This window comes from Pongo abelii, chromosome 15 (genome assembly GCF_028885655.2).
Source record: "Pongo abelii isolate AG06213 chromosome 15, NHGRI_mPonAbe1-v2.0_pri, whole genome shotgun sequence".
Taxonomy (NCBI): domain Eukaryota; kingdom Metazoa; phylum Chordata; class Mammalia; order Primates; family Hominidae; genus Pongo; species Pongo abelii.
This window is the reverse complement of record NC_072000.2, coordinates 38,715,260-38,731,036: the sequence shown is the minus strand read 5'-3', so window position 1 is coordinate 38,731,036 and position 15,777 is coordinate 38,715,260. Positions and strand designations below refer to the sequence as shown.

The following is a 15,777-nucleotide window of genomic DNA, read 5'->3' as shown; positions in this document are numbered from 1 at the left end:
CTCATTTGCATAAGTGAGTCATTGTTCCTTAAGATATATCATTTGGTTGCTGCCGGTGCAGTGGCTCACGCCTGTAATCCCAGCCCTTTGGGAGGCTGAGGCAGGTGGATCACGAGGTCAGGAGATAGAGACCATCCTTGCTAACATGGTGAAACCCCGTCTCTACTAAAAATACAAAAAATTAGCCAGGTGTGGTGGTGGGTGCCTGTAGTACCAGCTATTTGGGAAGCTGAGGCAGGAGAATGGCGTGAACCCGGGAGGCGGAGTTTGCAGTGAGCCGAGATTGCACCACTGCACTCCAGCCTGGGCGACAGAGCGAGACTCCATCTAAAAAAAAAAAAAAAATTGTGAGATGCAGCAAAAGCAGTGGCTAGAGGGAAATTTATAGTATTGAATGCATATACTGGAGAACATTAAAGATCTAAAATCAGCATCTACTTTAGGAAATTAGAAAAAGAAGAGCAAATTAAAGATATATCATTTGGTTTAAATTAAATATTTAGTAACCATTTTACCCAACTCGTGATTTTTATTTATTTTTTTCTTTTTTTGAGAAAGGGTCTGGCTGTGTCGCCCAGGCTGCAGTGGCACGATCATAGCTCACTGCAACCTCCAACTCCTGGGCTCAGGCAGTCTTCCCACTCAGCCTCCCCAATAAGTGGGTCCACATGCCTGTAATCCCAGCTACTTGGGAGGCTGAGGCAGGAGAATCACTTGAACCCAGGAGGCGGAGGTTGCAGTGAGCTGAAATCGCGTCACTGCATTCTAGCTTGGGCAGCAGAGCAAGACTCTATCTTTAAAAAAAAAAAAAAATACAACTACCAAAGTCTATAAAAATTTCTGTGGAAAGGAGCTACCTTTTCTGAACTGCTTAGCATCTTACAAGCTTTTCATCACAAGTATAGAATTTATCACATATTTGTATTTCCAATGGTAGTACAGCCCCTGACATGTATTTACACATTTTTATTTTACATCTAGTCAAATCAGCTTTCACTCAGTTATATTTTTTTAAGTAGGAAAGAAAACTAAAAACTTGATTTCCTTCTGAAATCTGTTATGTAAATGCTTTTATTAAATTTAAAAATCAGCCGGGTTGCGGTGGCTCACGCCTGTAATCCCGGCACTTTGGGAGGCCAGGGTGGGCGGATCACAAGGTCAGGAGATCAAGACCATCCTCACTAACATGGTGAAACCCCATCTCTACTAAAAATACAAAAAAATTAGCCGGGCATGGTGGCGGGCGCCTATAGTCCCAGCTACTCGGGAGGCTGAGGCAGGAGAATCGCACGAACCCAGGAGGCAGAGCTTGCAGTGAGCCGAGATTGCGCCACTGCACTCCAGCCTGGGTAACAGAGCAAGACTGAGTCTCAAAAAGAAAAAAAAAAAATTAAAAAATCATACCCCAGGCATGGTAGCTCACACCTGTAATCCCAGTACTTAGGGAAGCTGAGATAGGAGGTTCACTTGAGCACAGGAGTTTGAGACCAGCCTGGGCAACACAGGTAAACCCCAACTTCTACAAAAAATTAAAAAAATTAGCTGGGTGTAGTGGTCACATGCCTGTGGTCCCGGTTACTGGGGAGGCTGTGCCCAGCCAGTTGTAGATACTTTTATTTGCTATGTTGAAATAAATAAACCATGAAAATAATTTTTAGGCCAGGCGTGGTCGCTCATGCTTCTAATCCCAGCACATTGGGAGGCCAGGGAAGGAGGGTTGCTTGAGCCCAGGAGTTGGGAAACCAGCCTGGGCAACATAGGGAGACTCCATCTCTACAAAAAAATTAAAAATTAGCTGGGTGTGGTGGCACATGCCTGCAGTCCCAGCTACTTGAGAGGCTGAGGTGGGAAGATCACTAGAGTCCTGGAGGTCAACGCTGCAGTGAGCCATGATTGTGCCACTGCACTACGGCCTGAATGACAGAGTAAGACCCTATCTCTAAAAATAAAAATTAAAAAAACTGAATGCTATATGGGCTTATATCAGCGGCTCATCTGAGAAAATAAATACCAACCCATCATAGGAATGCCCCTACTTTAGACAAACCTATTAAGTAAAAATCCAATCTTAAGAAAATAAATGTATTTGAAATTAAACACTGAACTCTTTTTCATCAAGATTTCTTTACAGTATTTTCTACTCTTAGAATATTAAATTATTTAAAAAATATTTAAAAAATATTTCATATAGGCATTTTGTCAAAGCTTATTTAGGCTTGGTTATATGGGATAAGGTAAAAAGTGTCCAATGCTGAGCCCTATAATCCTGGGCTGTTCATAGAGCGTTTGGACATCAGTATCCTAGTGATAAAGCTGGGCCTGGATGATTCACTCTCGATCATACCATCTATTACTATATTAACAGAGCGTGTACTCAGATTCTTACCTACTTCAAAGGGATTCCTTTATGGATACTCTGATTATTAGTGGTAACAGAGTAGGCATTGGGAACAAAGTTGACTATTCACCAAGAATTTGAAACTTCACATTTCCAGTGAATAATGCTCACCTGAAGTATTTTGTATTCCTACTGGATGACAGCAGTTTCTTCATTTTTTTGTTAAAGTTTATAAAAAGGAAGAGTTTTGGGAGGTCTACCTCCATTTCTTATATTACGTAGAAAGCAAAGCGTAGGGTAGGAAGGGAGACAGTAGATTGGGGATCTTAAGAGAATAGTGAAGGCAGGAATAACATTCATGGAAAATGAGAGGAGCAGATCAAACAGAATAATTGTGAGGCCATGTTGAGGGCCCGTTTGAGGTTGGAGAACATTCCTATGTAGAGGCAGCAATCCGTAATCTTTTTATTTTTTTTCCTGAAGTTCTCAATAGTTAAGATATAGGTCTAAAAAGGTCAATACACTAATCGAGAATTTAGGTTTTGCTCACTGATGTGGAATAAGGTCAAGAAAGCTAAGAAGATTGGCAAGAGAGAGAATGATGAGGTTTGTAGTCTGATAGGAAAGGAAGTATAAGTAGAAAGGGGTTGTAGGGCAAAAGGGCAAAAGAGGGATGTTGTGTATTTCATTTTTTACTTACAGATTTATTTCTATTAAATACAGGCCATACAAGAACTAATGAAAATCCATGGACAAGATCCTGTTTCATTTCAAGATGTCAAGGTTATCTTTTCCTTTAATTTACATATTACCAGATAATTATGAGTCATTTGTATTACATGAAATTTTAAATGAAAGCAACTAATGAAGTACTATTTGAATCAAGTGTTTGCTTTTTGTTCTGAACTGATACTTACATCATTATGAACTGAGACCACATTTGGACTATTTATGTAGTTTATAATTTTAGTACTGTCATCATTATGTTTTCACTGGAAGCATTCATTCATTTTAATTAAGACAGTCAGGGGGCCGGGCGCAGTGGCTCACGCTTGTAATCCCAGCACTTTGGGAGGCTGAGGCAGGCAGATAACCCGAGGTCAGGAGTTCGAGACCAGCCTGGTCAACATGGTGAAACCCCGTCTCTACTAAAAATACAAAAATTAGCTGGGCGTGGTGGCGCATGCCTGTAATCCCGGCTACTCGGGAGGCTGAGGCAGGAGAATCGTTTGAGCCCAGGAGGTGGAGGTTGCAGTGAGCTGAGATTGCGCCACTGCACTCCAGCCTGGGCAACAAGAGTGAAACTCTGTCTCAAAAAAAAAAAGAAAATTAAGACAGTCAGTACAGTCTATATCCTATGGCAGTCTGTTCAACTGTAAACGGAATTTTTACCTTGGAAACTGTTTTAGTATGCTACCTCAAAGAGCCTGTTCACTTTCAGTAATTTTACTACAAATTTTATTTTACTACAAATTTTGTAGTAATTTTACTACAAAAAGATTAGAAAACATGTACAAATTCCCTGTAAATATCTATGTTGTACACTTCATAATATAGAAGGAAGTCTTCTATATGTTCCAGTAAGTTTTAGCAGAATTTAGCTTCTTTTTGGATGTCTAATGCATATCCAGAGAGAACTCCCCTCTCCCATCCTAATAAAATGTTGACATCAATATTGGAAATGAAGCTTTGTCACTATCTCTGAAACATTTAGATGTTTAATTGAGCTGAACTGTTAGCAAAAAAAAATTAAACCAAACCCTTGTTAGCCGGGTGTGGTGGTACATGGCTGTAATCCCAGCTATTTGGGAGGCCGAGGCAGGAGAATGCCTTGAACCTGGGAGGCGAAGGTTGCAGCGAGCCAAGATTGCACTACTGCACTCCAGCCTGGGTGACAGAGGGACACTCCATCTCACAAAAAAAAAAAGGGGGGCTGGGCACGGTGGCTCATGCCTGTAATCCCAGCACTTTGGGAGGCCAAGGCAGGCTGAGGAGGCCAAGGCAGGCGGATCACCTGAGGTCGGGAGTTCAAGACCAGCCTGACCAATATGGACAAACCCCGTCTCTACTGAAAATACAAAAATTGGCCAGATGTGGTGGTGCATGCCTGTAATCCCAGCTACTTGGGAGGCTGAGGCAGGAGAATCGCTTGAACCCAGGAGGCAGAGATTGCGATAAGCCGAGATGACACCATTGCACTCCAGCCTGGGCAACAAGGGTGAAACTCTGTCTCAAAAAAAAAAAAAAAAAACAAGGCTGGGCGCAGTGGCTTACGCCTATAATTCCAGCACTTTGGGAGGCCAAAGCAGGCAGCTTACTTAACATCAGGAGTTTGAGACCAGCCTGGCCAATATGGTGAAACCCCCATCTCTACTAAAAATACAAAAATTAGCTGGGTGTGGTGGTGTGCGCCTGTGGTCCCAGCTTCTCGGGAGGCTGAGGCAGAAGAATCGCTTGAACCCAGGAGGCGAAGGTTGCAGTAAGCCAAGATCGCGCTACTGCACTCCAGCCTGGATGACAGAGCGAGACTCCATCTCAAAAACAAAACAAAACAAGAAAAACAAAAACTACAGACAAAACCTTGTTTCACCAATTAGAAGGCAACAGAAAAATATGGAAGAAATTAGTTAACATGCAGTCCCTGAACACTGCATTAGATAGTTCTGACACTAATTACCTATGTAGCTGGATTAGGCACTGAGCCTTGGTTTCTTCATCTATAAAACGAAGGATAGCTATCACATAGCTAAGGAGTTATCCAATAAAATTTTGTGGTTGTAGGTAGAGAAAAGGAAACTGCCTGTTAAATGGAAAAGAAAAAAAGTAGAACAAAAAATTAACATAAGCCCAAGTGGCAGCCCTCAATTTTATTCCTCTGTACTTCGGTGGATGCAAACAGCCCTGAATTTTGGATCACTGTGTGTGACAGAAATTAAGTGGATCAAATTTCATTGTATTATTTTTTTTTCTCTTGCAGGATGAAATCTTTGACATGGTAAAACCAAAGGATCCTTTGAAAATCTCTCTTCAGGATTTAATCAACAGTAATCAAGGAGACACAGTAACCACCATTCTAATCGATTTGAATGGCTTCTGGACTTATGAGAACAGAGAAGCTCTTGTTGCAAATGACAGTGAAAACTCTGCAGAACTTGATGATACATGATCTCTGAAAGACTAGACTGTCTTATATTAAGAGATACTTGAATGCTGCATGTAAAGCCTTTAAAGCAAAATCCTCAGAAATGGTCTAAATAAAACACTTGATATGCCTAGAGAACACAGCAAATGTTTTGGTTACTGGAATTTTGGTTGCAATAGTTTAGAAGCAATAGAACCAAATATTGCTTGTTAGGAGGTGGGGTAAGTTCTGGTTCCTTTTAGTTCAAAGATGGGAAGTGTGATTTGCTGTAGGTAGATGATGTTCAGTTTAAATCTGTATAATCTTCAGAGATGAAGTTTCCATGGAATTTTTTTTTTTTTTTTTTTTTTTTTTTGAGACGGAGTCTGGCTGTGTCGCCCAGGCTGGAGTGCAGTGGTGCAATCTCGGCTCACTGCAAGCTCCGCCTCCTGGGTTCATGCCATTCTTCTGCCTCAGCCTCCCAAGTAGCTGGGACTACAGGTGCCCGCCACTACACCTGGCTAATTTTTTTTTGTATTTTTAGTAGAGATGGGGTTTCACCGTGTTAGCCATGATGGTCTCGATCTCCTGACCTCGTGATCCGCCTGCCTCGGCCTCCCAAAGTGCTGGGATTACAGGCGTGAGCCACCGCACCCGGCCTCCATGGAATATTTCTGACAGTCATTTAGAATGTGAATATTTGAGTGACAGTGCATATATGTATACACACGTGTGTGTGTGTGTGTGTGTCTATATAAAATCTCAAAGATGACAAACTTTCCCATTCATTAGAGTAGAGCCATTTTATTTCTGGGTTAGGATTAGGATTTTTTTTTAGGGGGGTCAAGCGATTCTCCTGCCTCGGCCTCCTGAGTAGCTGGGATTATAGGCGCCTGCCAACACACCTGGCTAATTTTTGTATTTTAGCAGAGACAGGGTTTCACCATGTTGGCCAGGCTGGTCTCGAACTCCTGACCTCAAGTGATCTGCCCGCCTCGGCCTCCCAAAGTGCTGGGATTACAGGTGTGAGGCACCGCGCCCAGCCTTTTTGTTTTTCGTTTTTTTTTTTTCTCTTGAGACAGTTTCCGTCTGTTGCCCACGCTGGAGTGCAGTGGCATGATCTCTGCTCACTGCAGCCTCCACCTCCCAGCTTCAAGCAATTCTCCTGCCTCAGCCTCCTGAGTAGCTGGGACTTCAGGTGTGCACCACCATGCCTGGCTAATTTTTGTATTTTTAGTAGAGATGGGGTCTCGCCATGTTGGCCAGGCTGGTCTCGAACTCCTGACCTCAGGTGATCCACCTGCCTCGGCCTCCCAAAGTGCTGGGACTATAGCCACCATGATTCACAGTGATACGTGAGCCACTGTGCCCAGCCTTGTTCTTTCTTTTAATTGGATGTTTTAATAAAATGTATTCAAACTAGTATTTTACTTTCATGAAAATCATTGGTATAAAAAATTTGTTGGCCGGGCGCGGTGGCTTACGCCTGTAATCCCAGCACTTTGGGAGGCTGAGGCGGGCGGATCATGAGTTCATGAGATTGACACCATCCTGGCTAACACAGTGAAACTCCGTCTCTACTAAAAATACAAAAAATTAGCTGGGCGTGGTGGAGGATGCCTGTAGTTCCAGCTACTCGGGAGGCTGAGGCAGGAGGATGGCGTGAACCCGGGAGGCGGAGCTTGCAGTGAGCCGAGATTGAGCCACTGCACTCCAGCCGGGCAACAGAGTGAGACTCCATCTCAAAAAAAAAAAAAAAAAAATTGTCTAGTTTTATTAACCAATACCAGAGTTACATTTTACAAAAGTTAATTCCAAGCCTGGACAACATGGCAAAACCAAGTCTCTACAAAAAATAAATAAAAAACATTAGCTGGGCATGGTGGTGTGAGCCTGTAGTCCCAGATCCTTAGGAGGCTGACAGGGAAGGACTGCTTAAGCCCAGGAGGTCGAGGCTGGAGTGAGCCATGATTGCACTATTGCACTCCAGCCTGGACAACAGAGTAAGACCCTGTCTCAAACCAAAAAACAAACTTCATTTTGTTAAGGATTTTTGTTAAAGAATTTATGTTAATTCAGGATAAAGACTTCAGTTATACATTACATTTAGTTTTTATGAGATGCTGAAAGATTAGAAGAAGGTAAATATGAACTATGATCCAGAAGGAACTGGAATTCTTTTTTTTTTGTTTTGGAGACGAGTCTTGCTGTGTCGCCCAGGCTGGAGTACAATGGCGCAAACTCCGTTCACTGCAACCTCTGCCTCCCAGGCTCAAGCGATTCTCCTGCCTCAGCCTCCCGAGCAGCTGGGATTACAAGCACCTGCTACCATGCCCAGCTAATTTTTGTATTTTTAGTAGAAATCCATCTCTACTAATTCACCATGTTGGCCAGGTTGGTCTTGGACTCCTGACCTAGTGATCCGCCCACCTTGGCCTCCCAAAGTGCTGGGACTACAGGCGTGGGCCACCGTGCCCAGCTGGAACTGGAATTCTTAAAAGGACTGAAAAGGAAGTAGGAAAAAGTGAGTGAAAGAGGCTTAAAGTAAGACAAACCATTGAATACATTTATGGGAAATTTTATAGTTTGCATAAACAAAGTATAAACTTAAGGCATAGTGAATAACTACTGATAAACAAACTAGCCACTATTGGACAAGTAGCAAAAGTAAAATTCAAGAAACAAAACCTTCATAAGTCACTACTTCCTTTTGTTACAATCATAAACTTTTCTGGGTAAACTCTAGACACTAGTATCTCTAGGGAGACAGGATTCAGAAGATCACTTTTAGACACACCTATCTTCACTTGATAACCAAATAAATATCTGTGAGTGAGAGGTACTATCTCGAATGAAGTTAAATTAGAAGGAAAAGGTCAGGTTAGCATGTTTTAGAACTATTGGTAAACTATAATTCATGGGACATTATATAATCAAAAGATTAATATTTTAAGCACTAAGTTATAAAGGGTTTACACCCATGAATAAAAAGATTACCATCACTTACTATGAACCACCATTCCATGAATCCACGTAGCTGAACACTCCTAATGAAAAGTTTAATTATCCTTCAACCTGTAGTTGAAGAACTCAGTTCATGTTCATTGACAGATTTCCATTACAGACCCACCAGATTGATGTTACTTTCTTTGACACTATATTTTATATAGCTATATTAAGATTGAAAACTTAATGCTGTTTAGAAGGCTATTAATATAACTTAATTTCTGAAAGCTTTGAGTTTCTGAAAAGGCTTTTAAGATCAAAATTTCTGAAACACTCCACACATTCTTCCTCATCCACATTTAATTATAAATCAATGTTATACTGATAAAAGGTTCTATACACATATTTAGAAATATGTGTGTATGTGTGTGTGTTTGTGTGTGTGTGTGTGTGTGTGTGTGTATTTTTTTTCCCCCCAAGATGGAGTCTCACTCTGTCCCAGGCTGGACTGCAGTGGTGCAATCTCGGCTCACTGCAACCTCCACCTCCCTGGTTCAAGTGATTCTCCTGCCTCAGCCTCCCGAGCAGCTAGGATTACAGACATGCACCACCATGCCCGGCTAATTTTTGTATTTTTGTAGAGACGGGGTTTCACTACGTTGGCCAGGCTGGTCTCAAACTCCTGACCTCAAGTAATCTGCCCACTTCAGCCTCCCAAAGTGCTGGGATTACAGGTGTGAGCACCGTACCTGGCCATATTTAGGAATATTTTCAAAATTAGCTTCACAATATATACATTTATAAGGTTTACAAATAACCTCCAACCAGATTCAAGTAAACTGTCCAGTCTTCACTGTTGCTACTTCTAAATGATGAATGACGGGTAATTTCATTAGGCTATCATTGCACCTTATACAATATCTAATTGCTCCTGATGGATTAAATCTATACCTGTCCCACTATCCCCCAATCCCCTCCAAACCACTTTTCTATAGGATTAACGCTGAACAGATAACCAGGATGCCACATGGATATTCACTAGGTATTAACATTAATAAATCTATTCTATAAGTAGTGTTTTAATATTATGTTCAAAGCTAGTTATTTGAGTCCTGAAAAAGAATACAAGATTAAGTGGCTTGCATTAAAAAATGGAAGCCTATCTTAATATCTGGTGTTATAAATTCAGATTCTTACATAAAACAATTATTCTCAATGAAAGAAAATTCAAAGTGCTTCCATCTTGTTCCTTTTATTATATGGTGAAGCATCCTTAGTGTGAAATTAATGGTTAGATATATAAATGCATGGCATAACATGAGAAAATCTAGGAGAAAATATCCTCATTTTAATCTAAGACTATGGAATTATCAATTCCAATTAGACTTAATCAGCAACTTACCTTTTTTAAAAAAAGCAAATGCACAAATAGGCTTGATAATTTAACTCTTCTTAACTATTAAGGCTCTAGGATGTCCTTAACTTTTTTAAAAGATCATTTTAAAACCAAAGCACTAATTCTATACACAGTAAAAACAGTACAAATATCTGAATTTCAGATCTGGCTTTTGCTAGATAGATCCTAAAAATGAAGAAAACATTTTCCCTTTCCAGATAGTTTAATAATTTAAAATATAAATAATTGTATTAAGTCCCACTGAATAAAGAATGTGAAAGTTTTTGTATTAAAAAAAAAAACTTAAGAGTTTGAAGCTTGATAGTCATTTCATTTTATGGTGGGACAGAGACTGGATTTTGCTTGCTTTCCATAATTAATTCACTGTCTGCCTCCATTTCAAAATTGACATTCACAAATGAGCTGGATATCACTGTCTCTGGTTGATCTGTCTGAACAATGGAATCAGTCTGCAATTTATTCTGTTGATATTGTCTTTCTGCTTCTTCAGACATCCTGTTTTCTTCTTCTTCTTCTTCTTCCTAAAAAAATGAGCAACATCAAGAATAGCTGAAATACGAAAGTCCAAAAGGTATATAGTGCTGTTTTCCCCAGTCAGCTTATGTTTAAAAAAAAAAAAAAACCGTGTCATGTTCAAATCAGTTTGGTCTAATTAAGACATACTTTCCCTTCTCCTGCTCTCTAATTGAAATAACTACTGTAAAACATTTTAAGGAAAGTAGTTTTTTCTTGTTGTTTGTTTTTTTTGAGAAAGAGTTTGCTCTGTCACCCAGGCTGGAGTGCAGTGGCTCACTGCAACCTCCATCTCCCAGGCTCAAGCAATTCTCCTGCCTCAGACTCCTGAGTAGCTGGGACTACAAGGACCTGCCACCCACGCCTAGCTAATTTTTGTATTTTTAGTAAAGACAGGGTTTCACCATGTTGGCCAGGCTGGTCTCGAACTCCTGATCACAAGTGATCCACCCACCTCGGCCTCCCAAAGTGTTGGGATTACAGGCATGAGCCACCGTGCTCGGCCCAAAAGAGGTTATTTTTTAAAACAGGGTCCAGCACTACATCACTTAGATGAGGCCTGAATTAACTTTGACAAGGACTATATTTCTTTCAGATTAAGTCTAAGCTAAATAAATAAAAAGTTAGCTTCAACTGTATCACTTCAGTTGTAGGGTGTCGGTCTATTCGGTTGAATAGGTTGGTTCATTTACTAAATGATATATAGCATAGTTAGTTTTCCCATAAGCATCAAATATAGATAAGGCAGCACCTACCCTCAAGAAGTTTACAACTTAGTAGGGAAGTTAAGACATGTAAAAACAGTATTATGACAGATGTAGAGATTTTGAAAGGGTAAATAATTTCTAGTTGCAGAACTACTAAATTCATTGAGGAGGTGGCATTTGTACTGGACCCTGCAGAACAGGTAGTCAGTACACAGTGAGTAGCCCCAGAAGATTACTCTGGGGCTGGCTTGAGAATAGAGAGAGACCATTTAGGAGGCTAGTCCAGATGAGGTAATGAGGCTCTAAGCAAGGCTTATAGTGTTAAGAAATACTTATTTGTTCATAAAACAGGTTTGAAACCATATGACAAATGTTAAGTCAGCTGGCCTTTCCAGGCTCATGTCCAGTCACTCCCACATTGTACCTTATGCTCCAGTGACAATAAACTATTATATTTTTGCCATTTCCCCAACCATAACAATGTACCTTCATGCCTCTACATTCTAGCTTTACCTGAATTGCTGCCCTCTATTTGCTTGAAGAATAGCAGATGCCAATTTGTTGTGCTCACTAGGTGCTGTTCTAAACATTTTATATTTTAATACATTTAATCTGTAGAGCAGCCCCCAAGCATGGATGCTGCAATTCTCCTCATTACAAAGATGAGGAGATTGAGGCTTATAGAGGGGTTAAGTGTTCTGTCCAAGGTTACAAAGTTTTAAGTGGTAGAACAGATTTTGAATTCAAGCCCTTTGGTTCTTGAGCCCATGCTCTTAAGCACTAAAGGCTTTTATTTTTTAAGACAAAATTCACTTCACTCTCACCTTAAGACCTCACTACTTTTAAACTGCCCTCAAATTTTTGTGCATTAACACCTGGCACATACACATTTCTTGTACTTAAATTTTTATCTGTGTCAAACCCACTCCACTTTTCCTATATCCAGTCCATGTGCTCTAAGTATCTTGTTTCTTCATCTTAGAATTAGAATGATAATCCAAAGAGAGGCATGTGAAGATTAAATAATGTATATAAGGCATCTCACATGGCACTAAGACAATGAAATCTAGTTTAGTTTTGCACACAGATCATAGGAAAATTCCAGTTTTAAAGAATTCCAAAATGTATGTTACTTTGATAAAAGAAATTAATGACTCTAGAATGAAATGCCTAGCATAAGAGAGCTCTATGTTGGGCAGTTAGAAAATACACAGGCTCATTATGCAACCCATCAAGTCCATAGCAAACCAAACTGAACCAAGAAAATGTAAAAAGGAGGCATACCTCCTTCTTCATCCGATAATATTCATCAATGGCATATTGGTACTTTGGGGTGCTGATACCCAAAACAGATGCAATCTTCTCTCCAAGGAAGTCACACACTGAAGATACAAAAGTTAAAAGACTTATATAATTCTATAAACATTTCTTGAGCACTTTCTATGTGAAGACACTGTAGGAATACAAGAGTTACTGTTCCTGCTCTCAAGGAGATTATAAAAACCTAATATATCTCTCTTCTGTATATCTTCCCTGATTTCTTCAAGAAGTACTGGTGGCTTCAAAACTCCCAACAAGTCTTTTCATATCTGTATTAGAACACTTATCACTAGGTATATCTGTTATATGTCTATGTCTTTAAGAAAAGTGTATACTGCCAGGCATGGCAGCTCATGTCTATAATCCCAGCACTTTGCGAGGCTGAGGCAGGCAAATCACATGAAGTCAGGAGTTCAAGACCAGCTTGAACAACATGATGAAACCTCATCTCTACTAAAAATACAAAAATTAGCTGGGCATGGTGGCGGGCGCCTGTAATCCCAGCTACTCACAAGGCTGAGGCAGGAGAGTAGCTTGAAACTAGGAGGCGGAGGTTACGGTGAGACGAGATCACACCACTGCACTCCAGCCTTGATGAAAGAGCAAGACTCTGTCTCAAAAAAGAAAAATATATACTCAGAAAGCTGGGATATCACTGGGCTGGAGGAGGGGAATGGCTTGTAGTATAACACTCACTGAGTGCCTACCATGTGCCAGGCACTGTGAAAGGTTAGGCGTAGAGAGGTTAAAGAACTTAACCCAAACTGATAAAGCAGATCCAAAGTTCAAAGCTAGGTCTGAATCTAAAGCTCGTGCTCTTTCCATTACACCAACCTGTCTAGCATATATTCAGTGCTCAGTAAATGTTTGTTGAATCAATTACTATTCACAATTAGCGCTAATAAAAAGCAGAAAGTGATTTAAAAAAGTGATAAAAAGGGAGTTAAAAATGGAAGCAGAAGAAAGCTTCATAATTTAAAACCTATATTTTAAATCAGCATTATTAAGTTATAAGTTGATAATTCATTTCCTTCAAATATGACTTAGTCACATCTCAATTTAAGAAATGAAATATTAATGAAATAGAAATATAAATTAACTATAATACAGGCTTTAGAATAAGCAGTGAGACAGATTGAGAATGTTATCAATTGGAAACCAAATGACAAAGCAGCAAAATAGCTGTTAAGAGAAAGGGTTTAAGAACTTGAAAACCATATCTAAACTAACATAGTCATTTTTCATTCCTCAAAAAATAAACTATATTGGAAGCTGAAGAATGTTTTAATGTGAAGTACAAGTTAGGTCACTATCTCCCAATGCTAGCTAGCTCTTGAGGACAGTGATTAACTCCCTATTGTTTCTCCTTCAGTTTGGAAACATCCTATTTAGCAAAGTTCCTGTTGCTGAAGCATGTTACAGCAATTATACAATATTCAAGCAGAAAAGCAATACCTGAGAGAGTTGATGTAGCAGCCCGAAGCATGTAAAACCATAAGTAGGGGCCCCAGGTAAGTTTTGTCTGCAACAAGAAATCATGTTAGCAACATTCATACCTAAATTCATTCCATATATTTAGACCAGAATGAAGTAGTCAAATACTTGGTAGGCACCGAGAATATTCTATAGGCAGTACTACAAAGAGACTGCAATCCAATCAACAATTTAAAATCTTTAGAGTTAAAATTCCACAAAGATATTTTACATTCACCCATATACCACCTTAAGCCCATAGAAGAATCAAAAAAAGATGCAGCCGCTGAAATGGAGTTGTTAATCGCAGTCTGGATTATTTTATGAGTTGATAATCCAGAGCTTTCCTTTCTCCTGTCTTGCTGCATTTTTGTCTCCACTATTTATAAACACAACACCAGAGGGAGTGTTCAGTCAATAGAAAGAAACTTAAGGATGCCATCTGACATACTTATGCTATAGCAGGGAAATTAAGGTTCAGAGAAATTAAGCAGGATATGTAAGGGAACATCAAATGAGCTTTTAATGGTGGGAAAATAAGGGACAAATAAGTGGCAAGATAAGTTTTGTTTGTTTCTTTAAGTCTTTTTTATTATTATTATTATACTTTAAGTTCTAGGGTACCTGTGCACAACATGCAGGTTTGTTACATATGTATACATGTGCCATGTTGGTGTGCTGCACCCATTAACTTGCCATTTACATTAGGTATATCTCCTAATGCTATCCCTCCCCGCTCCCCCCACCCCAAAACAGGCCCCGGTGTGTGATGTTCCCCTTCCTGTGTCCAGGTCTCATTGTTCAATTCCCACCTATGAGTGAGAACATGCGGTGTTTGGTTTTCTGTCCTTGCAATAGTTTGCTCAGAATGATGGTTTCCAGCTTCATCCATGTCCTTACAAAGGACATGAACTCATCCTTTTTTATGGCTGCGTAGTATTCCATGGTGTATATGTGCCACATTTTCTTAACCCAGTCTATCACTGATGGACATTTGGGTTGGTTCCAAGTCTTTGCTATTGTGAATAGTGCCGCAATAAACATACATGTGTATGTGTCTTTATAGCAACATGATTTATAATCCTTTGGGTATATACCCAGTAATGGGATGGCTGAGTCAAATGGTATTTCTGGTCCTAGATCCTTGAGGAATCGCCACACTGTCTTCCACAATGGTTGAACTAGTTTACACTCCCACCAACAGTATAAAAGTGTTCCTATTTCTCCACATCCTCTCCACCACCTGTTGTTTCCTGACTTTTTAATGATTGCCATTCTAACTAGTGTGAGATGGTATCTCATTGTGGTTTTGATTTGCATTTCTCTGATGGCCAGTGATGATGAGCATTTTTTCATGTGTCTGTTGGCTGAATAAATGTCTTCTTTTGAGAAGTGTCTGTTCATATCCTTTGCCCACTTTTTGATGGGGTTGTTTGATTTTTTCTTATAAATTTGTTTGAGTTCATTGTAGATTCTGGATATTAGCCCTTTGTCAGATGAGTAGATTGTAAAAATGTTCTCCCATTCTGTAGGTTGCCTGTTCACTCTGATGGTAGTTTCTTTTGCCATGCAGGAGCTCTTTAGTTTAATTAGATCCCATTTGTCAAGTTTGGCTTTTGTTGCCATTGCTTTTGGTGTTTTAGTCATGAAGTCCTTGCCCATGCCTATGTCCTGAATGGTATTGCCTAGGTTTTCTTCTAGGGTTTTTATGGTTTTAGGTCTAACATTTAAGTCTTTAATCCATCTTGAGTTAATTTTTGTAGCAAACTTGACAAAAACAAGAAATGGGGAAAGGATTCCCTATTTAATAAACGGTGCTGGGAAAACTGGCTAGCCATAGGTAGAAAGCTGAAACTGGATCCCTTCTTTAAGTCTTAAAAAAGGACTGGACCATAGAACCCAAGACAAGCTCAATGCATATTTGGTAAGCCAGGGCCACTGG

At 39.9% G+C, this 15,777-nt stretch overlaps 2 protein-coding genes across 10 annotated transcripts in view; one reads left to right on the top strand and one right to left on the bottom strand.

The window, feature by feature from the left end:
- Positions 1-5,622, top strand: part of PPP2R3C (protein phosphatase 2 regulatory subunit B''gamma) — a 36,659-nt gene extending 31,037 nt beyond the window's left edge. For all 4 annotated transcript variants that reach the window (XM_054530017.2, XM_024231492.3, XM_063715559.1 and 1 more), the window contains 2 exons: positions 3,062-3,121; positions 5,316-5,622. In XM_054530017.2, the coding sequence (XP_054385992.1) occupies positions 3,062-3,121; positions 5,316-5,504 (249 nt within the window). In that variant the 3' untranslated portion in view covers positions 5,505-5,622. The remainder of the gene's footprint in view (positions 1-3,061; positions 3,122-5,315) is intronic.
- Positions 5,623-8,021: 2,399 nt separating this feature from the next.
- FAM177A1 (family with sequence similarity 177 member A1) overlaps positions 8,022-15,777 on the bottom strand; it is a 39,335-nt gene continuing 31,579 nt past the window's right edge. For 5 of the 6 annotated variants that reach the window (XM_054530021.2, XM_054530019.2, XM_054530020.2 and 2 more), the window contains 3 exons: positions 13,818-13,884; positions 12,327-12,424; positions 8,022-10,343 (listed from right to left, as the gene is read on the bottom strand). In XM_054530021.2, the coding sequence (XP_054385996.1) occupies positions 10,137-10,343; positions 12,327-12,424; positions 13,818-13,884 (372 nt within the window). In that variant the 3' untranslated portion in view covers positions 8,022-10,136. Of the gene's footprint in view, positions 10,344-12,325; positions 12,425-13,817; positions 13,885-15,777 lie in introns of those variants that run through there. The other variant, XM_054530022.2, reaches the window with a different exon arrangement.